The sequence below is a fragment of the Brachyistius frenatus genome, unplaced genomic scaffold (assembly GCF_029030835.1).
Source record: "Brachyistius frenatus isolate BFR_SWC_R1_liver_20210118 unplaced genomic scaffold, ASM2903083v1 Contig_231, whole genome shotgun sequence".
Classification (NCBI taxonomy): Eukaryota; Metazoa; Chordata; class Actinopteri; family Embiotocidae; genus Brachyistius; species Brachyistius frenatus.
Genome location: NW_027210830.1, coordinates 216,475 through 241,421, shown reverse-complemented (window position 1 = coordinate 241,421; position 24,947 = coordinate 216,475). Strand labels below are relative to the sequence as shown.

At 43.0% G+C, this 24,947-nt stretch overlaps 2 protein-coding genes and 1 long non-coding RNA gene across 7 annotated transcripts; 1 reads left to right on the top strand and 2 right to left on the bottom strand.

Moving 5' to 3' along the window:
* Positions 1 to 679: 679 nt before the first annotated feature.
* Positions 680 to 5,988, bottom strand: dpp7 (dipeptidyl-peptidase 7). Its single transcript, XM_069720093.1, has 13 exons — positions 5,852 to 5,988; positions 5,176 to 5,302; positions 4,970 to 5,109; positions 4,307 to 4,470; positions 3,337 to 3,472; positions 2,856 to 2,937; positions 2,599 to 2,765; positions 2,256 to 2,316; positions 1,810 to 1,928; positions 1,520 to 1,676; positions 1,166 to 1,230; positions 998 to 1,068; positions 680 to 899 (listed from the first exon to the last, which is right to left on the bottom strand). Exons 1-13 carry the CDS (start codon positions 5,936 to 5,938, stop codon positions 788 to 790), a joined length of 1,488 nt encoding a protein of 495 aa, XP_069576194.1. The 5' UTR covers positions 5,939 to 5,988; the 3' UTR covers positions 680 to 787.
* A 600-nt stretch (positions 5,989 to 6,588) lies between these two features.
* On the bottom strand, positions 6,589 to 11,133 carry LOC138633708 (uncharacterized). 4 transcript variants are annotated; one of them, XR_011311904.1, is made up of 5 exons: positions 10,073 to 11,133; positions 9,057 to 9,186; positions 8,169 to 8,400; positions 7,084 to 7,214; positions 6,589 to 6,925 (listed from the first exon to the last, which is right to left on the bottom strand). It is a non-coding gene; the product is annotated as an uncharacterized lncRNA (long non-coding RNA). The 4 variants fall into 4 exon arrangements; XR_011311902.1 differs by having other exon boundaries at positions 7,084 to 8,400; positions 10,073 to 10,173; positions 10,279 to 11,133; XR_011311901.1 differs by having other exon boundaries at positions 7,084 to 8,400.
* On the top strand, positions 8,154 to 19,852 carry noxa1 (NADPH oxidase activator 1). 2 transcript variants are annotated; one of them, XM_069720091.1, is made up of 15 exons: positions 8,154 to 8,327; positions 9,074 to 9,156; positions 9,586 to 9,694; positions 11,246 to 11,383; positions 12,790 to 12,897; positions 13,401 to 13,460; positions 13,541 to 13,578; positions 13,674 to 13,812; positions 14,627 to 14,695; positions 15,051 to 15,138; positions 16,498 to 16,604; positions 17,354 to 17,514; positions 17,898 to 18,006; positions 18,964 to 19,087; positions 19,175 to 19,852. In XM_069720091.1, the coding sequence occupies exons 1-15, from the start codon at positions 8,154 to 8,156 to the stop codon at positions 19,303 to 19,305; spliced, it is 1,638 nt and encodes a 545-aa protein (XP_069576192.1). In that variant the 3' UTR covers positions 19,306 to 19,852. The 2 variants fall into 2 exon arrangements, with proteins under 2 accessions (XP_069576192.1, XP_069576191.1); XM_069720090.1 differs by having other exon boundaries at positions 17,339 to 17,514.
* The last annotated feature ends 5,095 nt before the right edge of the window (positions 19,853 to 24,947 follow it).

Here is a 24,947-nt window from a genome sequence, read left to right as displayed (position 1 = left end):
CAGAGGGATCTTTGTGAGGTGCAATCAAAGGAGTTCAGAGTGTTCCTGAACGCAGCACGGCGATGCACACGGAGCAGCGGGAAGCAACGAGCTCCACCAGGAAGTGTTCAGCGTGTCGTCTCTCGAACACGTTAACGTGACGGCTGGTACGTGAAACATTTTGTGATTTCAACCGCTGACCTGAAACTGGAGCAAAGAAACTTCAGATTTATGAGGTCAAACTCGTTGTAAAACCATTTCAAGGCTCTCGATGAGTTCTAGGGTTTGAAACAAAAACAAAAAAAACAGCCGTGGAAATCACTGCATCGGCTCAGGAACACTTCGGCTGTGAGCGGCCGTTTTTGAAGTTTTCTTGTATCCCAAAAGTTTGACCCCAAAATCTGATCTTAAGTTTTGCGGTTTATGGTGACATCACAAATGTTGGAACTCTTCCTCGTGACGGTTCTCGATCCTCCAGCTGCTCGGCGTCCGTCAACCGTCTCTGAACGTAGAGATCTCATCTTGTATTTGAATGTGGAACACGTTAAGGGCTTTGTTCTGATGGGGGTGGGGGGCACTTTATTTATTTCAAACTTTCCTGAGCATTAAAGAAAATGTGTTGTTGACGTCACCTGGTGTAAATTAATGAGAAAATGCTGAAACAGGTTTGATTTTGTAAAAAAAAAAAAAAAAAAGTTGATTAAAGAGATTTTATTGAACAGAAAAAACAAAATAACATCAGCGATTTATTCAAAAAGAGTGAGAGTGCAAAACTAAGTGATGTTGAAACAAAGTGAACACGTGCTTTTTAAGGTGTCTTCTGCAGCCGGGTCTTCTCCATCTTCACCCACTGTGCGATAAGCTCCGCCTCCATCTTCCTGGCGCTGACCACAGACTCCGGATCGGCCTCGTTAGAAGCTCTGAGCCAAAGAGGGCAAAAAAAACAACAAAAAAACCATCCCGTTAACATTTGAGAGTTTAAACGGAGTGAAGATGGAGTCGCAGCAGCTTCCGGTACCTCAGGTCCAGATGATGAGCTCCTCCGGAGATGTTGATGGCGATCAGCGACGAGCTCAGAGACTTACGCACCTGAGAGGGAGAGAGGAGGCGGAGTCAGGGTGAAAGAGGTTCGCTGAGTCGGGTCATGTGGGGGAGGGAGGGGGAGAGGGTGGGGGGGGTCACTCACCCCTCCGTTGGCCCACGGGTCCAGGTCTCCGTTAGAGAAGATAATGTTGCTGGCTGTGGAGAGAGCTGAGAACAAGAACATTAAAACAAAAGGTTAAAAACTCCAGAAAAATGTAACGTCAGGTCGAAAAGCTTTTAGAGGAAAACAGGCTTGTAACGCACTTAAGTTTCTTTTATATTTCACTCATCATTTTATGTTTTAATCTGTTGAAGTCTGATTAAATCTTTTAAAGTGAGATCGAGTCTGTTTATGTCAGTTTGAATCTGATTGAGTCAGATTGAATCAGATTGAGTCAGATTGAATCAGATTGAGTCAGATTGAATCAGTGTCAGTCTGTGAGTGTTCAGCGCTCACCGTCTCCCCAGAACTGGACTTTGAGCCAGTCGGGTCGCGGCACCACGGCCCAACGTTTGGAGCAGTAGAGCTCGCGGTCTTTCTCCGTGAAGCTCATGGGAGGAAACATGTCCGTCACGTTGTTGCTCTCGTAGCACAAATCGATCTCGGTGCACGCCTGCGGACACACGGAGACGGGACAGGAGTCAGAGAATCGACTTCAGGTGTTTCCGTCCTCTGATCTCTGCGCGTCTCACTGTGGGCGGAGCTTAAACCTCTGCTGGGCGGCCCTATGAAGTAGGTGTGCGTACCTGGTAGTCCCAGGCCAGGCTGTCGAAGCCCAGTCCGCATCCGGTGGGATCGGCACACTCCACGTACAGAAGGTAGAGGTCGAAGCAGCTCAGGGCTCCGGTGGAGTTGTACACGATGCCTGCAGGCCCGAAAACACGCAGGTTAGTTCTTAGACGTCGTTACAGTCGGTCAATTTACGAGCTTTAGACCTCCACAGAGGAGCTCATGTTTACTGTTTGTTTGTTTGTCTGCAGGATTAAAGAAAAAACAACCCGATTTTTATCGAGGAAGAACTTAACTTGATTGTATGTGCAAGAAGAACAAATGTCTGTCAGCATCTGTATTTATTCCAGGCTATAAGAAGTCAGCTGCTGCCCTCTAGTGTCTGCAAACAGGAACTACATCTGATGCTCTTATTTTCTAAACTCATTTCCTGTCCTGTAAGAACAGTTTTTCTTTGTTTTACCTGCTGTGTCTCTGAGGTTGGTCAGCAGGTCCGGTCCACTCAGCATGGTCTCACAGGCCACCTGCAAAACAAAACAAAAAGTCCCAGAATGCATCACTGACAGCAGCTTGCAATTTTACCTCCCAAAAAAAAGAAGAAAAAGAAAATCACATACAACTTAATTTTTGAGAAATACTGCTGCAGAAATTGAACATTTCTGATCTCAACAACCACGAAAAAATCTTTAGCAACATCCTGAAGGGATTTAAAACATAAATCTGCTGGTTTCCTTGAAGAGATCATTCAGATGCAGCCGGGTTATAAACTGCTTTTATACGACGTGTGCAGTTTAACGCCGGCGTACCTTCACCGGGTCGGCGGGCATGTTGCCCCAGAAGTGCGTGCTGTACGGGTAGTCCAGCATGGCCATCAGGGTGAAGGCGTTCCTCAGCAGCCCGTTGAGCTGCCGGACGTCCCGAGCCGACGAAGGAGGTTTGCAGAGAGCGAACTCCGACTGGATGCGGCTGTAAGCTGGAGACACGACGACAGACGTGAGTTTCAGACCTGCAGGATATTTATTTTTACGTCTATTTTGCGCAGATAATTTCTTTGTGATTTTACCCTGACGTTCAGCCAGCTCTCGGAGCTGATGGAAAGCTCCTCTCACAGCGTCGCTGCACTCCGGAGAAACGCCCTCGAAGTCCTGCCAATCACAAACAAACAACCTTCAAGGTTAAACGAGCTTTCAAACTAATTTGAATATTTATTTTATTTCAGCAGGACGTGAAAAATAAGATTTCCTGTCTTTTCACTGTTTTTTTTCAGCTTCTTAAAAATCCTGCGGTCTTCTCCGATCAGTTTCCCCCCAGAGGACGCAGATTATTTGATCTTTACCAGGATCTACTCTGAACTTTAAGAGACAAAAATCACACAATTTCCTCTGATTTTCGTCACTTGGAAGCAACTTTTTGTCCGAGGAAGCTTTGTATACATATATACAAGTATATATATATATATATATATAAAGAAAAAAACGTCCCGACATTCACAAACTTTTCTGAAACCACGTCGAGACACCGACAACCAGACGAGCGCCACTTACAGCCGTGACGTCCCTGAAGAACTGGCGTGAGTCTCCGAGCCCGGCGGTGGACAGGATGGGGGCGCTGGCCGCCAGAGCTCCGCCCACCACGTTGGGATACTTCAGCCTCATGTAGACGGACAGCATCCCTCCGTAGCTGCAGGAGACCAGGAAAAAAACATCTGTTCTTTCTTTCTTCTCGTCATCAGAGAGGCTGTAGCTCAGACGGTAGAGAGGGTTGAACACCAATCAGAAGGTTGGTGGTTCGATCCCCAGCTCCTCCTGTCCACATGTCTAAGTGTCCCTGAGTCGCTCCTGATGGTGAACCGTCGGTGTTGTAAGTCGATTTGGATAGAAGCGTCAGCTAAATGAAATGTAATGTGATCATGACATCGACGCGTTTAAAGTCTCCTCAGACTGTCAGAAAATGGTTGAGGTCCGTCTTCAACCCCTTCAAAGGTGGACGTCCCTGAAGGCACCATGAAACAGTGTCACCACACTTTAAGTCAACATGTGCTGTTATTGCAATTTTAAACCGTTCTATAAGATGTATTATATCTTTTTAAACTGTATTTAATTACATCCAGATCTTATTATGATTGTCAAATTGTTTTAACAAGTTTATGACAAAAGTTTGACTATTTTCCTCTTAAAAAATATATTTTCCATATTTCTTTTTGACTGACTTTCTACTTTTTTTGTTGCATTTGTGCTGAATTTTATTCCTGTGACTTTTATTTTGTTGACCAGTTTTGCTTTATGGTTTTTATCTGCTTCAAAATGTTATTTAAAAAAAACAACAACAACCTGAATAATAAAAACACATAATATAAATTAAAACTGTTCTTATTACAGCTGCAGACACACGAGTCCAAACCTGCTTATTAAAATCATTTTATCACAACATGTTGTTGTTGTTTTCTTTGAATCGAAACGTTTCTTCTGAGGTCACGCAGGTGTGCGACATCATGGTCGCTCAGGTGGAACCTACCTGCCTCCGAACACGATGACGGGACAGTCGGCGGCCGCCAGCTGCTGCTTCAGGTCCACGATCATGACGGCGTAGTCGGCGAGCGCCTGCTCCACCGTCAGCAGGCCGACCTGAGGGACGCCGAAGGAGTCTTTACCGAACGGGAGGGAGCTGCCGTAGTACCGCTGTCAGAGGGGGAGGAGGAGCAGGAGGAGGAGGAGGAGGAGGAGCAAGAGGTTAAAAGATTCAAAGCAAATAAAACTCTCTGGACATAAACTGATAAACAATCTGCACGTTTCCTCATTTAACTCAAACTCATTTCATTCAAAACACAAATTAAAGGAACAATCTGCAAGATTTTCATTTCCATAAGTGGCTCCTTCAGAAAGTGTGATGTGTCAATCAAAGCCTGAGAGATGGTTTCCCTCCACTGTTGCAGGATGTTGATTCATCCGCTGCTGAAGTTGGTCAGTTTTCTGGACCTTTAAATCCTCAGAAACACCAGAGTGAAAACTAAAAGAATTGAAGTTTTGAGGAAACAGTTTTTTTTTTGTCAGAAGATTTAAAGAGTAAAAATCAGCTGACAGTCTGAGTCAAACTTCAACCAGTGATTTCCCCTTCGTGGTCACGTGACGCACAAAACGCTTGTTCGTAAATAAAAGCTGCGGTTTTTTGTTTTCTTACGTGTTCAGCGAATATGACGAGCGCCCCCTGCTGAGCCGCCAGCTCGGTGATGAAGCCGGAGTTCAGGGCGAAGTCCCAGATGTCTCCCTCGTTGCCGGTGTAGAAGAAGACGGGACCGGAGCCTTTCGTCCAGTGTTCATCTGACGGGAAACAGATCAGTCAGTCATCTGCTGCCACCTCGCTCACACACTCACAGCTGCTCTCACCTGTGATCAGGTAGCGCTGATTAAAGGTCCCGTTCCCCACGCTGTTGAAGTTGAAGTGGTCCCGAGTCTGGCTGAAGAACTTCTCTTCGAACTGAGGCTCATTCTGCCCGCCGGGATGTTTCCTCGGCTGGAAGGACGAAACGCACGGCTCAGCAGATTTAGGAATATTTATATGGTTTATAATGTTTGTATTTTACAGATGTATCCCACTTATTCTCTGTTTTGATTTATTCGTATTCATTCATTGTTATATGTTAGTGCGGTTTCCCAATTTGGAATCAACCATGTACATTTATCTCCAGAAATCACAGCTTGAAACAGGAATTTCTTGTATAAATCTAGTTTTGAAAAATAAATTTCGACAACAAATATTAAAAAATAAGTTCAAACCAAACTCTATTCAAGAAACCACCGATTTAATAACGCTTTGCCTGTAAAAACACCTTCATTACATGACAGACTAAGACTTGAACCGAGTGGCTGATGCTACTTCTCCATTTTTGAATTCGGCTCACACCATTGAACAGGAAGAAAAGCAGAACACGTCCTGCACGTCACACTTCATTCAACAGGAATGAAACAGCTGAGAACGAGACTTCTGAATGACACCAGACATCACAACAACAACAACAACAACAACAACAACAACAACAACAACAAAGAGCCGAAGTGTTACCGTGACATGAGTGAACGGGACACCGTGCAGCACGTCCGCGCGGAACAGAGTCACCGTTACCGCGAACAAAGACACAACCCTTCTCATGTTACACGGATTTCGTCGCCGACAGCACGCCGCGTCTGATTATGATTCTCCAATGCGCCTGCGCGAAACGGACACGTCACATGACTTGTGTTGTGCTCTGTGCTGCATTTAATTGCGCCTCGTAAGACCTGCTACTTCCTCACGTACAACCGTTGAACTATTTGCGATTACACAGATAAAGTCATACTATAGCATGTCGTCTAAAATATGATTAAAAAAATAAAAAAGTCATTATATTTCACTATATTATTGTATTATAGCAAGAATATAGAAAAGTAGCATCACACTACAATATATATAACACCTGTGTGAAAATGATGAAGAGAAATATTTCACTAATATGTTTAAATGCAGGAATAGTATAAATCCAGCAAACACTTCCTGCTGAAAGAAATGAAACAAAGGGAGTTTAAAGGAATCTGTTCTAAATTAGAAACACAGAAATATACAGAAAAAAACACTGAACACTGTTTGAATATATAAAACACATATATTTGCATGTAGAAACAGAAAAATAGGATTTTCCATAAAAAACAGCCTACTACCAATAATATCCAATATAAATGATCAAATAAAACGATGTTGTTTTGATTCAATTATAAAATCTATAATAAATAAAACTAGATGTAACAAAGTAAATTAGCTCTATCTTAACAATATAAAAACAAAACATTAGTCATGAATTATTGTACAATATAATAGTGATGATTAAAGACTGTTATTCTGCCTGTTACAGGAGAGACTTGTTGTGTTTATACTGGTGCGGTGGGAAGAACATGAACATTATGTCATGCTTGTGTTTATGTTTCTTGAGGTGGGCGGAGCCAAAAGCCAACCTGTGGAGCAAGTTGATCCACTTGGATAAGCAGAGGAAACATCCCATAATGTTCCTTTTGTGCCTGAACGCCAGGGCCGTCTCAGTGTCAGATTTATGTTTCAAAGCAGTTTTCTTTTTTTCTCCCGACTTCCTTCTCAGAAATCAGTCACCTGTAAAGGGAGGTCAAAGGTCACCCTGAGTACAGCTCTGATTCAGAGATTCCCAACAGCGGTGACTTCACCTGACTTTATCTAAAGTTAAGTTTCAAAACATAATTAATGCAACAATTCAACTAAAGACTACAGAAAAATCTAAACAGTGCACTCGCCAGTGATCCCTTTGTTGTGATTGTCATGAGTACATCAGGTGAATTCCTGAGGTGGTGTCTCTGTGGGGAATGTGGGAGGACGACTTCCTCGTAGCAACTGGGTGGAGACTCCCGAGGAGTTTCTGTCCCTGCTGAGACGGACAGAGACAGACGGAGACGGACAGACGCTGACAGGAGTCTCAGTCATTCAGGAGTAAAAAAGGTAAGCGGAGCGATTTTAGAGGATTTAAAACAACTGCTTGTTTGACGTGAAGTCGACACGCCGACGGACTCCAGATAAAGTTCCAGGAAGTATTCCAAGAAAACCTGAGCAGAGTTACAGATTCACGTTGGAGTTTCCTCTTTTTTCTTATTTAACTTTATTATTAAATTCAGAACTCACTGAAAGAGAAACTGTCTTAGTGTTTTAAAAGGAAACTAAAGGCTTTTCTATTTCTTCTGGCTTTTATTTTGAAGGAATGTTTACAGCCCTAACTGTTTACTGTTAATCATTGGTTTTATCCCTCGGGTTCATTCTGTTTTGTTGACTTCATTTATTGTTGTTTTTTTCAACACTATTTTGTGTTATTTTTTGCTTTTTTTTGTGTGTGTATTGTTTAAATTTTTGTGCGTGAAACACTTAAAGTTGCGTCTTTGTATGAAAGCTGCTTGAAAGTTCCTTTTAGATGGTTAACAGGTCAAATGTTTTTGCATTTATCTTGATCTTTCACTCATCTCTTCCATCTTCCTTTGAGGAAGTTTTTCAACCACCTCCACTGTTTGACTGATTAAATCAAAGTCCTTGTTTCCTTCTGTTATTTCTGAATTGCTACACAACTCCTGACGCACGTTTTAGTCATAATGGATCATTTTACCTTCAGTATAAAACTGAAGATCAGAGACCTTCAGAGCTCCAATTACATTTTTAGTTATAAGAAATGTAATAATTAGTTTGTATTCTTAAATCTGAGTAAAAGTGAAGAATATCGATTTTTTTTTTCTTTCATTTAATCTCAACATTTTTGGAGAAAAACTTTTAAACTGCCTATTTTAGTTGTTGATGTGTTTGTCTGCAGCCTCGTCCGTCCACGATGCTGTACACCGACCTGCTGCGTCTGTGGGACGCGTCCGTCAAGGCCGTCGACGCCAAAGACTGGAACGGAGCGCTGGCCGAGCTGGAGCAGATCAGCGAGCCGACGTCTCGCACGTTGTTCATCGCCGCCGCGGCTCACCTGGCGCTGGGTCAGCTGGACCGGGCCATGCAGGTCGGCCACGTTAACGTTAACGTCAGAACAATTATTGTTACTGGTGCTTCACAGAAGAAGAACAACGTGTCGCCTGCAGAGAACAGAAACCACAAAAAGCTCCAAAAACAAGATATACAAAATCATTTTTTAAGTTTGTAGGTAGAAATAATTTTTTAAAAAATGCATCAGAATCACAGCAAAGCGTGAAATAGACACGCAAAACGTGAGTTAGCAACGCTCGCCGCTGTCTGGGTGCGACAGGTACACGTTTTGAAAGCGTGAAACTGACATGCATAAATGTCCTGTGACCCAGGATCACGTGTCCAAGGTCCCGTAACCAAGGCAACAAAGGACATTTTGTGGGGTATTAAGAGGCAGTTTTATTCTCCTGTAAATCACAAGGCTGTAAACATGCAGTAGGTTTAATTTGTTGTCCACTACAGTAAAAGCGTGTAACTTTCACGCCTTAGACTGTACAAAGTGTGGCTATCTGATGTTTTTGGCTGTAGCAGACCGGCGTGTCTATTTCACGCTTTGCCTTCAGATCATCTGCACTAAGAACTCTGTTCTCTCATCTGATCCATTTTAATGAGTGAAAGAAAATTTATTTAATCAGTTTTTTTATTTACAGTCCGTCGCTTACAAAAAAACTACACGTTTTCTATCTGTCGTAGTATTATCAGCCTAATATTCTTTATTAATATGAATTTCATAAATGTGTGGTGTCACTTTCATCTGTTCGTGTACCCGTCTGTGGCGTCCAGGCTTTGGACCTCACCATCGCCAAGGACGCACGTCTGGCCGTGGGCTTCTTCCAGAGAGCAGCAGTGATGATACAGATGGACAGGTGGGAGTGGTTTCATCCAAACAGTTAGCTCTGTTTAAAAAAAGCACCTGATGATCCAACACTTCCTGCTATAAGATGAATTTATATACAACAGAAGAAAATATGCTTTAAAAGAAACATGATGGTCGATTTCTTTAAAAATACTGATAGAATATTCGCTGTCAAAATCTTTTCCTGCTAAAATAAACAGACTCCAGCATGAAACAGGCTGTTCATGGTTGTGTTTATGTGCTGGCAGGTGGTCTGGTTTAAAAGAGAATCATGAAAATACTGTTAAACCAGGAAGTGACTGCAGCACAAAGAAAATGTCAGATATCAAATGTCATGTTTGTGTGCAGCTTCTTTTGGTGCCTTTTCATATTAAAACCGCTCAGTTTTTTTAAATGTGTATTTATTCTTGTACATCTGAGTCTGTGTGCGTCTGTCCAGGCTGGAAGAGGCTCTGTCAGACTGCATCTGGGCTCAGAAGCACATGAGAGGAAACGTGGTCATCGACTACAGACAGCTGGGACTCCGCTTCAAACTCTACAGCTGGCAGGTGAGACGTTCAGACACACACACACACACACACACACACACACACACACACACACACACACACACACACACACACACACACACACACACACACACACACACACACACACACACACACACACACACACACACACACACACACACGTCAGCAGGCTTTTTATGAGACATTGCAATGAATAAAAAAAAAAAGGGAAATCCAGCGCGGTCTGTCAGTGTGGAGGAATAAAAAACCTGAGAGATCACTTCTGTGTCATCACCTCCGCTGTGAAGTTCAAACGTCCCACCCAGCTGGGGGCCAACAAACGCCTCATTGATGGAGGCTGCAGAAGGAGGTTACGCAACCTCTCATATTTATCAGAGCGCAGATAAGACAACATACCTGTGTGGGCCACCTGTCAGCGAGAGGACGTCACCTTCCTCGTCTTCTTCCTCCGATAGGAGGGAAGGGATGCGGTTGTCATGGGGATCTGACGAGCCGAACTGGGGGGAAAAAATTATTTACAGTCAAAAAATGCCAGAAAACTAATAAGAAGGAGTGACTATAGCTAACAACACCGAGATAACTGATGGACACATTTTATTCACTTTGGATTTGATGAGAGAAGTTGAATGGGAGTCTATGGAGCCGGAGGCTTTTTGGAGCCGACCTCTAGTGGCACTCGCTGGTATTGCAGCTGAAGACACTTCTGCATCGGAACCATTTTACAGACCTGAAGCTACGAACACTTTTATATCCAGTCTGTGGATAAAAAAAAGACTCCATGGACATATTATATTACAATAATATAATATTATATTGTATTTTGATAAATGGCGACTAAAGTTAAAACATGCTCACAAAATTCCCTGATATTCCAGGACTTGGCCAAAAGAGAAAGATCAAATCTCCCGACTTTGCCTGTCCTGGAAAAGAGTTTTTAAAAATTCCCTAATATTCCTTGATTCGTGGGAACCCTGATTTACGGTTCAAAATGTGTAAATATCCTCCCAAAAAAACACAATTTGTAATTCATCTGGACCTCAAACTTTACATCATTTAGGAAAATATTAGATATTTGTGTTCCACAGAGCAGCATTTTAAGACCTATAGAATAATTTAAGAATCGAACACAATGAACCAGAGCACTTAAATATAAAAATACAAAAACCCAAACATCACTATAGGTGGTTTGATATTGTCTGACAATAAATAATGCATCTCCGACTGTGTTGCTCTTCAAGGTGGAGAAAGTGGAACAGGTCTCTGGCTGTTTAAATCACAGCTCTAACGCACAGACTCACACCCCGATGAATTCTCAAACAGTCACGCTGCTTTTTCAGCCTTTAAAGCGTTTTGCTGATTGCACCGTCCTCTCGGGGACTTTTTGTTCCGAAACCAAGACAGAAAAGTTTGGAAGGAAAGATGTTTGAGTCGAACAATCACTGGATCATTCGTACCTCCTCCTGAACAGAGAGTTTCCTGGTTACAGATGCCTTTAAATCCCCATAAGAGGGTTTTAACAACACTAAAGTTTACATGAATATTAATATGATGGACCCCCCCCCTCCTCAGGTGTTGTATAATGCTGCCGCTGTGTACTCTCGAATGGGCCAATGGGAGCAGGCCGGGGAGGTCCTCCAATCAGCCGCCCAGGAGAAAGGAGGAGGAGGACGAGGAGGAACCATCGAGGCGGCTCTGGACATCATCGCGGTGAGTTTCACACAACTCTGAGGGAACAACAGAGGGACAACATTTCTAAAAATCAGTTGACATCTTTTACAAGGATAAAAAAACAAAAAACAACAAACAGCTGAGGATAAAGTTTAAAGGGACAATTTGACTCCAGCGACTCGCTGGCTGCGTTCCATTTGGCTGCTGTGCTGCAAGGACACAGAGATCCAATTAAACTGAGTACAGAATGGATGAAGTCCTGTCAGCTGATAATCAAACAGCAGCAGGTAGAGAGGAGGTTTTTAAAGGCACTAAAAATCTGTTTTCTCAGCCAGCTTCTTATAAATATTAATGAGCATGTGTGAAAAGTGTCAAATAAATTTATTTTAAACATCAAATGTATTTTGCATTCCGTCCAAATCACTGCTACAATAATTCTTGAATCACATTAAGTGCGTAAACTTGATGTAATACTGAAAAAAACTATTTCTGACAGATGAAAAATTAAAACAATAGTTTGTGTTTTTTAATGAGCACTGAGGAATATTAAATGATTAAATAAATTGATTTCTAACAGAGAAACTCTTAGCCGTGCATGAAATAACAAATGAATACAGGCCATTTTTGACCCATATTGTGATACAAAAATTATTATTATTCAAAAAACTCAGAAAGGAAAAATACAAATAAGGATTTGTGATGATCAAAAACAAGTAAAAAATAATATATTGCAAAGATAGAAAATAAAAACTGTGCATTACGGGGTTAATTAAGAGACAGATTTCTGTATTTGGGTTTTATATCAGATTTCTTCTGTCTGGTTCCAATCAGGAAATATAACTTTATTTAAATCAAAATCTGATCAATGATGCACAGATTATCTCAGTGTTAAATAATCCAAAGTTTTCCATCTTTGAATGTTTGTTTCTGAATTATAAATGTTGTGGTTTACAGGGAATTTAACACCACATCTGCGTCTATTTGGATTCAGCGTTGTGAAACTGCTGCTCACTAATCTGTATTCTTGCAACGTGCATAAAGATGATTTTGACCCGTTTCTCTAATTAAAAATAAATACCATACTTGTGACCAATAGTGCAAAACTTGCTTGAGCTCGTCCATCGCTTTTTAGTGCAAGAAGTTCTCATTCTGCAGGCCCACCGGTGGGACCAGTTTTTAGGGAATCCATCAGATCAATCAGCCTTCCTCTAATAAAGAAGCTTTTAGCCTGTTTTTATTCTGCAAGGCTTCGGCCTGAATAACCGGACAGTCCAGCAGGAACCGACTCTGCATCCTATTAGTCACAAAACCCGCTTCTGTAACCACTTTATATCTGACTGTGTCGAGTCCTACCAGCTGGGTTTTTAAATAAATGACACCACGTGAAGTAAAGAGGCCAACGCATGTTATTAAAACCAACTCTTCTCTGTTGTGGCCGAGAACAGAACAAGGAGGTCCTGACGCCTCTCCTGGTTCCTGAGGGCGAAGTGTTTCGTCCTAAGAGGCAGGACGTGGAGCAGCTGCAACAAAGAGACTTCTTGGGGAAGCCAAAGGTGGGCGGAGCCTCCCCGTGATGGAAGTTACATCATGGGAGGGTGATGAGTAGGATGTGTCAGTATTGAAGATAAGTTTAATTACTCTGGTCACATTTATAGGAAAATATTTAGGAATATGTACCGATAAAGTATGACATCAACGGAGCCAAGCGTTCCTGAGCCCATGCATCGATTTCCACTACAGAATACTTCCTCGTAAAGGTTACTCCCTCTGCTCCCAAGCAACAGGAACACGCTCTGAACTTTTCAATATTTACAATTACTATAGAAATATATATTCTTATTGGGTACTCGAATACTTTTCTGACTCTTAACTAGTAACTAATTATAAAACTAGCGCAGGTAGACTCCTAAATATCGGTTAAGCTATGACTTAATGATGAACGTGGAAAAGTCATGAAATATTACGTGCATTCAACATTTTATAAATACTTTGAAATTAGTGTTTTCCATTTAAAGTTAAACCACACGTGTCTTCTTTGATGCTCCGCCCCCTGCAGGTGATCTCCTCCATGATTCCCAACGATGATTTCGGAGGTTTCGAGCCTCTGAGGCTGCAGGTGAGTCGGACCACGGTGACAGTATGAGTGAGGATTCACGTTGCAGCTGCTAACTGTCCGTCCGTCTGTCTGCTGCACAGAAACCCGGTTTCTACGAACCCAAGGTGGAAGGAGCGCAGTAAGTGTTTCACATCATCGCGTTGCTGCTGTCGCCCGGCTCATGATAGTTAAACCACTGGGAGTGATTAGCTGTGTTTTTTCTCTTCCTGTTAGGGAGTCCTTGTACATGCGTGTGCGGTTCCCTTACATGTCTCGGGGCCCGGGGCAGCTGACGGTGCCGGGAGGAGCCATGGTGTTTTTATTCGGAGAGGAGAACAGAGACGGGATGATAACTGTCATCCATGACGGACAGGTGAGACGAGATCTGGGAGGAGCCTAAAAATAAGAGCGTCAATCAGTTACAGCGGGAGTGTTTTTTTATGTGCTGAGAAAAATCCTTGTTTCTCCACTTCGATTTTTAGAAAACAACTCCGATAAAATCACAAGATTAGAAGCTGCAGTATTGGTTTATTTTTTGTCCACATGGGGGCAGCAGAACGAGCTTCATTCACTCTTTTTCACTCTGTTTTTGGTCTCCACCAGCTCTGGAGAAAAATACCTTAAGTTATGTTCATCAGCGAGTCTCTAACTGTGTCTGTCGGCCGAATTTCTTCAAAGGTGACACATTCGTTCATTCGGCCTCAAGGATGAAATGATTTGAGTTTGGTGTCAAAGGTCAAAGTTCAAGGTCACTGTGACCTCACGTCCCTCTCATCCATCTGTCCCGTTCTCAGAATGCAACATCTCAAGAACGCTTTGAGGAAATTTCTTTAAACTTGGTAAAAACATTCACTTGGTACCAACGATGACCTCATACAATTCTGCTGTTCAAAGGTCAAGGTGACTGTCCTATCACATTGGACTATGCTCGTCAATGCGATATTTCAGGAATATCGGGAGGGAATTTATTCAAATTTGTCACAAAAGTTAAATTTTAAACTCAAAGATGAACGGTTAAGATTTTAGTGGTCAAAGGTCAAAGGTCAAAGACACTATGAGCTCAATATCTCAGGGACGCCTTGAAGAAATCTCTACAAATGTGCCACAACCGAGCATGTAAACTACAACCTGAGGTGTCAGCGGAGGCCGTTTAATTGTAATCATTATTTCTTGTCTCTTCTGTCCAGAGAGGACTCCTGCCCATATCCCTGCTGGACCCCGTGGACGTGAAGGCGTTCAAAGGCAAAAAGGAAAACGTAATATATCCGTCAATGTGATAACACACTTCACGATTCGCTTCGGCCAACTTATTTCAGGCTCCTCCTGCGCGGCCGGACGCTTCGGTTCACAGCTTCAATGGGGGCACTTGACAGATTGCTCAAAATGAGATTCATGCTGAGCTGAGCTGTATCTCCGCCTCGGCCTGAGAGAGGCTGAAAAAAAAAAAAATGTTGAGTCAGGGAAAATACATGAAAATGACTCCAGATCCATTTAAAGCCACTACAGTTAAAGATTACACTGCTGGTTCCAACAAAAGACACCGAATTCCTGCTGGATGGAAGATCACACTGCTCCACTGACGCCCCCGTTCATCTCGGTTTCCCTCCACAGAGATTTCCCAGCGGGATCCCCCTCCCACCGAGCATGAAGCCACCAACTCGCCGCCAGGACCGCCGCAACCCGCCAGCTCCTCCTGGAGGTAAAAAAATCAAATAAAAAATCAATCCCACTCCTCCCGGTTCTCCTTCTCTGCTTCATCTGAAATCCCTCTTCCTCCTGAGAGGAGGAACCTCTCCACCTCTGTTTCCTCTGATCCGCTCCAACAAAGCACTTCTGTGTTATAATGGATCATCTCGGGGGTCACAGTGATATTCCCTCTGAGTTCTGTCTGAGGATTCATCTCCAGCAGACGGGCGCCTCAGACGTCGGCCTTCCTGGAAGTTGTTGTTGCTACTTCGAAAAAGAAAAAGCTGTTTAAAGTCCAGTGGTTTTTGTTTCTCATTTTCAGATTTCACACCAGTAGGTCTGAGAGTGTGTCGAATCTGACAGTTTGTTTTGGAGCGAGACATCTCAAAGAATGTGCAGCTTGTCATTACATTCACTTTATGCCTCAGGAATTTTAAAACTGCTCACAGCCAAACAAAAGTTGGAGACAGATATGTTAGAGTTCAGTTTACTTTTGACTTTGGAACCAAGTATTTGTATTCTCCCTTTATGTTTAATTATGTTTAAGCAGAGATGTATTTGACCTTCGTGTCTGAAACAGGTTGTGAATGTCGTCATTTCGGTGCAGATTGTATTATGATTTTCCTGGTAATCTACTTTCGTTCTTTGGTTTGTTATCTGACGTATTCTCCGGGTCTGAAAAGTGAAGCCAAATGCAGAAATGCCTTAAAGTAAAATACCACTGAGGGCCACCAGGGCAAAAAAAAACAACAACCTCCAGTAGACTCCCATTCAAAAAGCATCACCTCCTCTCCTGAAATACAAAATCAGTAAATAAAAAAAATTAAAAACACCAGCTGTAACCTGACTGCACCACAGGCCTGTCAATCAAACAGACACGCCCCCAAAAACAGGTCTTCTTGAATCTTCTTTTCTAATGAATGAGGGATTATTTTCAGATGGACCTCCAGAAAACTAAGAAGAAGGAGTGACTTTAGCTAACAACACCGAGATAACTGATGGACACATTTTATTTTTCATGCGAGTCGTTTTGGGAGAATCTGCAAATCGAAGACATTTCTGCATCATTTTCAGACCCGGAAGCGACAAACACTTTTATATCCAGTCTGTGGTTGTGACAGCAAATGACTGTTAATGAATATATCTTTTCCAGCAGCCTTGTTTGGTCCGTTTCAGCCCCCCCGCTGTGATGACATGTGTTTCCACTGCAGTCTCTCAGCAGGGTGAAGCTCTTTAAAAAGCTAACAAACACTGGTCTCCTCCTCGTTGTGTCTTGCAGACTGTGTAGCTCTGTGTTTCTAAAAGTTAATGCTCTCCTATCACTGTTGTAGTGTTTGTGCTCACGCTGTCTCTTCGCTGTGTTTCCCTGCAGCATCCTTTACCTCAGACATTCCACCTCCATCCTACACCACGGCCACCCACGCGCCGCCGCCGGCCTCGCAGCCTCCCAAGTACACGGCCAACGCAGCCGCCAACCAGGTAGTGGCGACCGGCTTCATCCTCCATCATCGCAGATTATTTCCTCACACACAGACACACACACACACACACACACACACACACACACACACACACACACACACACACACACACACACACACACACACACACACACACACACACACACATTCTCCCGGCCTCATCTAAATATAGACGGTGTTGTTGTGTTGTGCGTCCCAGTGAAGGAAGTGCTTTGTAATGTTAAGCTGAACGAGGGGAACGCTGATGTGTCCCGATTCAGTCACGCTGACGCTCAACGTTAGGATGGAAATATGCTTTTGTGTCTCTGCGTGCAACGGTGACCTGAAAAGACGGAAAAGAAACTGGACATTTTATATCTTCTAAGTGTTTTTAAATGACATCTTTTGACACCTTTGTTGTGCACAGTTACCATGGTTACATGTGTCATTTTCATTTTCATATATAGTAATAGTAAGTAGAAAAGGCTTCTTTTTTTTTAATAGTTTAAACCACCGACTGTTTCTAAAAGAGTTTGTAGCTTCAGGTCTGTAAAATGGTTCTGATCCAGAAGTGTCTTCAGCTGCAATACCAGCGAGTGCCACTAGAGGTCGGCTCCAAAAAGCCTCCGGCTCCATAGACTCCCATTCAACTTCTCTCATCAAATCCAAAGTGAATAAAATGTGTCCAGCAGTTTTATATATATATATTAAATATGAAAGCTATGATTCTACTTTGGACCTCTAATCCTTCAGCATCTTTGGTCACAGCAGGCCGGCTCAGCTCACGGAGCGGCGGCGGGTTCTGTGGAGGTGAAGGTCCACTTCACGTCCACCGTGGAGCTGTCCGTCCCTCTGGACATGCCGTACAGCGAGCTGAAGGAGCAGATCGCACAGAAACTGGGCCAGCCGCCGTCTCAGCTGCGCCTCAGGTGAGCGCACGGCCGACAACCCACTTCCGTCTCCCCGGGATTCTAACGAGTGATGCTTCACTTCTAAAAATACGTTTTTCTACTGTCCACTCGGTTCTTTTCTGGCTGAGACAATAGAAGACCGAGGCTGCAGCTCCACAGACACCAGAGGATGAAAACATGTCACTGACACGAGACAGACTCACAACAACAGAACCAGATCATCTGTTGAGATATAAACTGGATCTGATAACAGCGTACATCAGAGCCTCGATATCCTCCGACCTTTATCTTCTATTCTCTGCCTGCTCATGTTTGCCCCCACGATGCCCTCAATTTCCCATCTATGCCTCTGCTGCCTCTCCTCCTCACTCCCCCACCCTCCTCTCTCTCTTTTTCATCAGACACAAGCAGCATGGCTACCGTGTGCTGACACCTCTGGGTGGGGAGGTGGAGCCCGGACGCACCATCCAGGAGGTGGCCGAGGCCGGCAGAGTGACGCTGTGGTGCCAGGTGAGGATTCAAACTCTCAGCTACAGAGATCATTATTAAAGTTACACCGTAGACTGTGTTTAAAAGTGGATGTAGCTTCCGGGTGGGAAAATGGAGGCCTTAAGCTGCAATACCAGCGAGTGCCACTAGAGGTCGGCTCCAAAAAGCCTCCGGCTCCATAGACTCCCATTCAACTTCTCTCATCAAATCCAAAGTGAATAAAATGTGTCCATCAGTTATCTCGGTGTTGTTAGCTAAAGTCACTCCTTCTTCTTAGTTTTCTGGAGGTCCATCTGAAAATAATCCCTCATTCATTAGAAAAGAAGATTCAAGAAGACCTGTTTTTGGGGGCGTGTCTGTTTGATTGACAGGCCTGTGGTGCAGTCAGGTTACAGCTATCGGTGGGCGGGACGTAGTATCGTCAGGTTTCCGATCAGATCGGTCAGATCCACCTCTGGCTCCTCCCCCAGCTCGTCCAAATATGGTCACTTCCTGCTCCAAACCGCTCCGAACTAGCAAAGATGGTGACGGACAGAATCTGAACTGGAGGATTCATAACATTCACAAGCCAATGATGACATCACTGATGGATGATGACATCACTAATAGTTGATGACATCACTGATGGTTGCCTCTCAGCTTCTTTTAAGTGAACAATAACAAATTGATACTCAACACACACAAACTTTAACTTTCTTTGTTATTTGGAATTTGAAAAGTACAATTAAAATTGCGGCGATGACTCCGACCTGTTCAGTCCGGTCCTGGTTTGCTTTAATTTGGGATCTTTTGTTATTGTTTATCTTCAGTGCGATGAAGTAAATTATACTCATCATGTGTGCATCGAAGCTTTTTTTAAGGTTTAAACTGTAATCTGTGAATTTGTCCTGCAACAACTTGACGTTGATTCTTTATTATGAGTTGTTTAAAAAATAATAGATTTCCACACTTTCCTCGTTTCCTCTCGTTGTGTTCCAGACTGAAGACCCCCTGGCCAACCGTACCATCATCTACCAGATGGTGGCGCTGTATGACTACGCCGCTGAGGGCGCGGAGGACCTGGAGTTCAGCGAGGGAGATACCATCGACATCCTGAGTGAAGGTGAGCCCCCCCCCCCCCCCACCCGGCTGGTGAACTGTTTTCATGTTGAAAACGTGACGAGGCGTTCACTGACTCTTTCTGTCCCAGTTAACGAGGAGTGGCTGGAGGGACACTGCGCAGGAAACATCGGCATCTTCCCAAGCTGCTTCGCCTACCAGGAGAGCGACGATGTCTCCCAGAACTCCAAGCTTAAAGAAGAACCATCTCTAATAAAATAATCTGTCTGTTTCCGGCCTCACGGCTTCCTACAGGGCCGTAAACAGCACGCAGCACGGCCTTAAGATATTTACATCTCCCACGGTGTCACTGCTGATCCTCCTGGCAATTACAGACCTGCAGTGTGCAAAGAGGGGCATTGTGGGTAACCGTAGAGGCTCACAGAGGAAGCTGAACCCCCCAAACCGCCAGCTGATTGGTCGACTAAGCTCCTTTCAGGACTTGAAACTCAGATGAAACAAAAAAACACACAAGTAAGAAAGAAGCGAGTGAACCGTGAGGAATGTACTTTGAATTTATGATACTAATGAGTATATTTCCTGTTTCTACATCCTGTGACATCACTACAATCCTCCTGCTGTATATTATTCAAATACAAGTTTTTGCCACTGATACTGTGTGCTGATGTAGTTTCTGAATGAAAGTACAGTTCTTGCTGATTTTCCAGTGGCATAAGGAGCGAAAGGAGAAAATTAATTAAAAGTAATTCCGTTGTTCACAGAAGTTAATTAATTAATTGAAACACTGGCAATAAAAAGAAAAGTGTGAAATTGGTTAGTTTTGCTGTGAAAGGTGAATTTCATTTTTTTAATCCACCCACAATTGAATCTACATTATTTATTTTGAACTTTAGGTAGCAAGTCACAACAAATCACGTAAACCCACATTTAACTGAAAATAGAGCAAACTAAGAAATCTTATTGTTTTATGAAAAATATCTGCTCATTTTGAATTTAATGTTAGCAACATGTTTTAAAAAAGTTGGGACAGGATCAACAAAAGACTGGAAAAGTCGTGTGATGCTAAAAAAAAACACCTGGTTGAACATCTCAAAACGAGTTAAGTGGTTACAGATCAAAAACATGATTGGATATAAAAACAGCATTTTAGAGAGGCGGAGTCTCATTCTGGAGTGGAAATCACAGCATGGGCTCAGGAACACTTCTGAAAACCATCTGGGAACACAGTTCATCGCTGTGTCCACAAATGCAGGTTAAAACTCTCCAAATAAGAAGCCAGATAGAAACACGATCCAGCCTCTATCCTAACTATTTTTGAGACGCTTTGCTGCAATCAAATGTGTATTTTGATTAAATGTGGGTTTATGTGTGAAGCTCAGTCTGCTTCCTCCGCATTAAAGTGCACGAGACGTTCATGAACCCGAACGAAGCGGCCGATAAAATAAACCCCCCAGATCAAACAAAGAGGAGGCAGGCGAATTCATTAAAGCTGCAAATATGGAAAAAAAAAAATATCCTCTGACATCATTCAGTTTCTGAATTTGAGCAAATAACCGCAGCCTTCGTTTATCCTGTTATGAATTAGTCAAAGACAATTTCACATAATAATATCTATTATTATAACGTAATACATAAGTATTACTGTTTTGATGTCTTCACATGTAAGCAGCCTTTGAATCTGTGTATAAAAACCTTAATCGGGGGGTTTCTCTTCGGGTATTTGTACTTCACTTGAGTATTTCCATTTTTTTAAACTACTTTTTATTTCCATTCAGAGGGAAATATTCCACTTTCTTCTCAGCTTTAGTTACTTCTCATTTTATTCCTAAAACTTCTACATGTATTAATATACATTAATTAGATGCTTCAACGGTATCACAGCTGGAAATGCACCTATGGTTTGAAGCGACACGTCGAGCTGCAGGATGAACGTGTGTTTCTGAGTTGAGACTCGGATTTGAATCAAATTAACGGCTGTTTCCACTTGATCTTTGCTCCCTTTTATAACATATTTCCTCAGACCGGCATGTGGAGTGTTTTACTTCGACGGTGCGGCGGCTGTCACTTCCTCCTGCGAGTCTAAAGATAGCAGTCCGAGTGTCCGTACATTAGGGGCACCGGAGACCTTGAGTCTTACCGTGGGAAGTTCACCGGTTTGGGCAGTAATTGCCGGTGAGGGAAATGTCAGGAGCTTTCAGCTGTCGTCACAAATGGTAGAACAAAAATATGGTGAGGTGGGGGCCGCCGGGAGCTCCGTTCAAACCGGTTATAAAACAGAGGCCTCTAATTGCAGCGCTACTCTGCCGATGCACAGAATCGACGCCCACGTTCCTCCCGACGCCGCTGACACGGTGTTACATCAGCTTTACATCCAGAACCGAAGCAGTCGGTCAACAAACAACTGTTCTCTGGACGGAGGGGGCGACACCTCCGAACGTCTTCTCCTCAAGTTACTGAGGACAGACGGCTTTGAGAAAACATCAACTGAAAACAAGCGGCAACCATCAGTGAGGTCATCATCCATCAGTGAGGTCATCAACCATCAGTGAGGTCATCAACCATCAGTGAGGTCATCATCCATCAGTGAGGTCATCAACCATCAGTGATGTCATCGTTGGTTTGTGAACGTTATGAATCCTCCAGTTCAGATTCTGTCCGTCACCATCTTTGCTAGTTCGGAGCGGTTTGGAGCAGGAAGTGACCATATTTGGACGAGCTGGGGGAGGAGCCAGCGGTGGATCTGACCGATCTGATTGGAAACCTGACGATACTACGTCCCGCCCACCGATAGCTGTAACCTGACTGCACCACAGGCCTGTCCTTTGTGTCCACATGATGAACGTGTTTAATATTCTCTCCACTTTTAGGTCTAGTTTTCTTTGTGGCTCATTAAGAGTGAAACCTTTCACATTCAGTCCCTGGATTCGTTGCTTACGCAGTAGAAATAATAATTGTTGCGTCGTTAAAGCAGCAGCGGATCCTTTGTTCTCCGCTGCCGTGACTCAGTCTGGTCTCAATGCTTTCTCTTCATCAACTTCGACAACGCAGCTGAACTTCCAGCGAGGTTACGGTGAGACACGGCTCACAGCGTCGGCACGACGACCCCTCGGCGCCGCGCCAACAGCACAGCATCGATCTGTTCGCTCGTGTTGTGCAGTAATTGCGGCGCTTTTCATTATGACACCGTGTTCGGCTTTTTTTCCGCCTCTGTGTTTCTGGAGATTGTTTTTTCTTAATCTGGGAATCGTGTAAAACCCGTTGGATAAGAAGGAGTTTTATCTCAGAGGGGGGAGTGGATTAATGTCTCCACATAAAAACCGTTCACCCACTCCACTCGATCTAAGTCCAAACTAAAGTCTGTTCTCCAACATCTCATCCAATTGTCTCGTGAGCTGATTTTCTGATGCCTTAAAACCTCAACTCAACTTTCATTTATTTCGGGTTCTCCATCTGACACCACCTCCTGCTATTTTTGAGCATCACCTCTGCAGAGATGACAGGTGAGCTGAGCTGATCTTAAAAAGGTGCTGTGAAATCACTGCAGACCACCGATTGGTCAGAAAGAAATGTTAACTATCCACACGACGCCAACATTTTTAATTTAATGCAGTATTTGCGTAACGGCAATGAAATCTAGAGTTGAGTAAAGCCGAGTCGTACCATGTGGTAGAAAAAGAAGCATTAAAACCGACCAGCGGTGACGTCATCAACCATCAGTGATGTCATCAACCATCAGTGATGTCATCGTTGGTTTGTGAACGTTATGAATCCTCCAGTTCAGATTCTGTCCGTCACCATCTTTGTTAGTTCAGAGCGGTTCGGAGCAGGAAGTGACCATATTTGGACGAGCTGGGGGAGGAGCCAGAGGTGGATCTGACCGATCTGATTGGAAACATGACGATACTACGTCCCGCTCACCGATAGCTGTAACCTGACTGCACCTCAGGCCTGTCAATCAAACAGACACGCCCCCAAAAACAGGTCTTCTTGAATCTTCTTTTCTAATGAATGAGGGATTATTTTCAGATGGACCTCCAGAAAACTAAGAAGAAGGAGTGACTTTAGCTAACAACACCGAGATAACTGATGGACACATTTTATTCACTTTGGATTTGATGAGAGAAGTTGAATGGGAGTCTATGGAGCCGGAGGCTTTTTGGAGCCGACCTCTAGTGGCACTCGCTGGTATTGCAGCTGAAGACACTTCTGGATCAGAACCATTTTACAGTCCTGAAGCTACAAACTCTTTTATAAACAGTCTGTGGTTAAAACAGGTGTCAGCGTCTCTGGAAGGTGTGTTTATAAAGCTGGATATTTAATACCTTATAAAAAAGTTTACTGCAGTCGATGTTCTTTACTTCAGAGTTATAAAAGTACAGAGTCCTCAGGGAGCTGAATGTTCATGTGTAGCACATTATGATCAATAATATTCCCTCTCTTGCACAAATGTTACAGAAGCAGTTATAAGTGAATTACTTACAAAATAAGGAGGCTTTTAGTCTGAGGAGGAACTTTACAAAGATGAAGAAGGAGATTTGAAGACGAGCTTCTCGATGCGACAACTAAAAGCTGCTTCTTCGGAATATTTAATAAACAGTATATCATTTTAAACCGTTTAAGAAGATTCAGTCACATTTCTGAACATTTAATTGACTTATTGAATAAAAAAAAGCTTAAAGCTTAAAGCTAAAAGTAAAATCGGATGATTTCAAAAATAATGCCAGGAATAGTTTTTATCTAATGAATATTTCATCCAAAGAGCAGTAAAAAGAAAACAAACTCTAAATAGTAAACAAGCAAGTTCTGACATGAACAACTGAACCGATGTCGTTTTAACAGCATCAGATCTCAACACATTTAGTTTTTTCTTTCTTTACTGCGCTTTATATAAAGTTAACTGATGGTATCCTCCCTTTACCTTCGACTGATTAGAACTTTTAGATTTCATGCCAACTAAACTTTGCTCTCAGCATCGTGAACAACAGAAACGGGGACACAGAAGCTCCATCTCTAAAGTTTGTGCTGAAGTTGGAGTTGTGCGTGGGCGAGACAGACAGCTGTAACTCCTGATCTTAAACACCGTGACCACCCGCCGGTTATTTAACCGGCATTAACGAGCCTTCGCTCTCCGCTGACGCCGCCGCAGAGCTTCATGTCATTTCCTGAATCCTCGTTTTTTTTTTTTAAATACTCCCACTGCGGCTTTAATGTGAGAAACTTGGATGCAGAGGTGGACGTCCATCTTTAGGAATTTATGCAGTCAGATTATGTATTTTTAACTATTTTTTAATGCACAAAAAGAAACAATTTCTCAAATATTTTGGATTTTTAAGTGATAAAAGTATCAACGCCCCCTCTGACTTCAGCGCCACCGTCAGGTCGATGTTTGCTGTTCAGAGTTCAATCTTTCCAGAGCTGTAACATGGATTGCAATGAAATTTGGTTCAGACATTCATGCTCCCTTCAGGATGAATCGTAATAACATCTAACGATCCTCTGACTTTGTCCTTTAGCGCCATCATCAGGTCAACCTTTTAATTTGTCCACTATTTTTGCTTTATGACCGAATGCCTGCAAAACTCATGCTTGTTTTTAGCTGTAATTAGCAAAGTGCTAACAAGCTAAACTAATCACTAACCATCATTTCTCATGTGTTCATATTTGCTATATTTTCCCATATTTAGCCAAATAATTTTTTTGGGGGGGGGATTTAAACAAACTTGCAAAATAAGATCATTTTAATTGTATGTCTGGACTCCTGCATGATTTGACTCTCGGCTGTGACCGAACTGATATCTCTGATTAAGTTCCAGACACTTTAAAACGGTCTTTCAGACTCACAATCTGACCAGTGATGAAATCTACCGCCGGTAAAAACAGCAGGGACACAGCAAGGAGGAAAA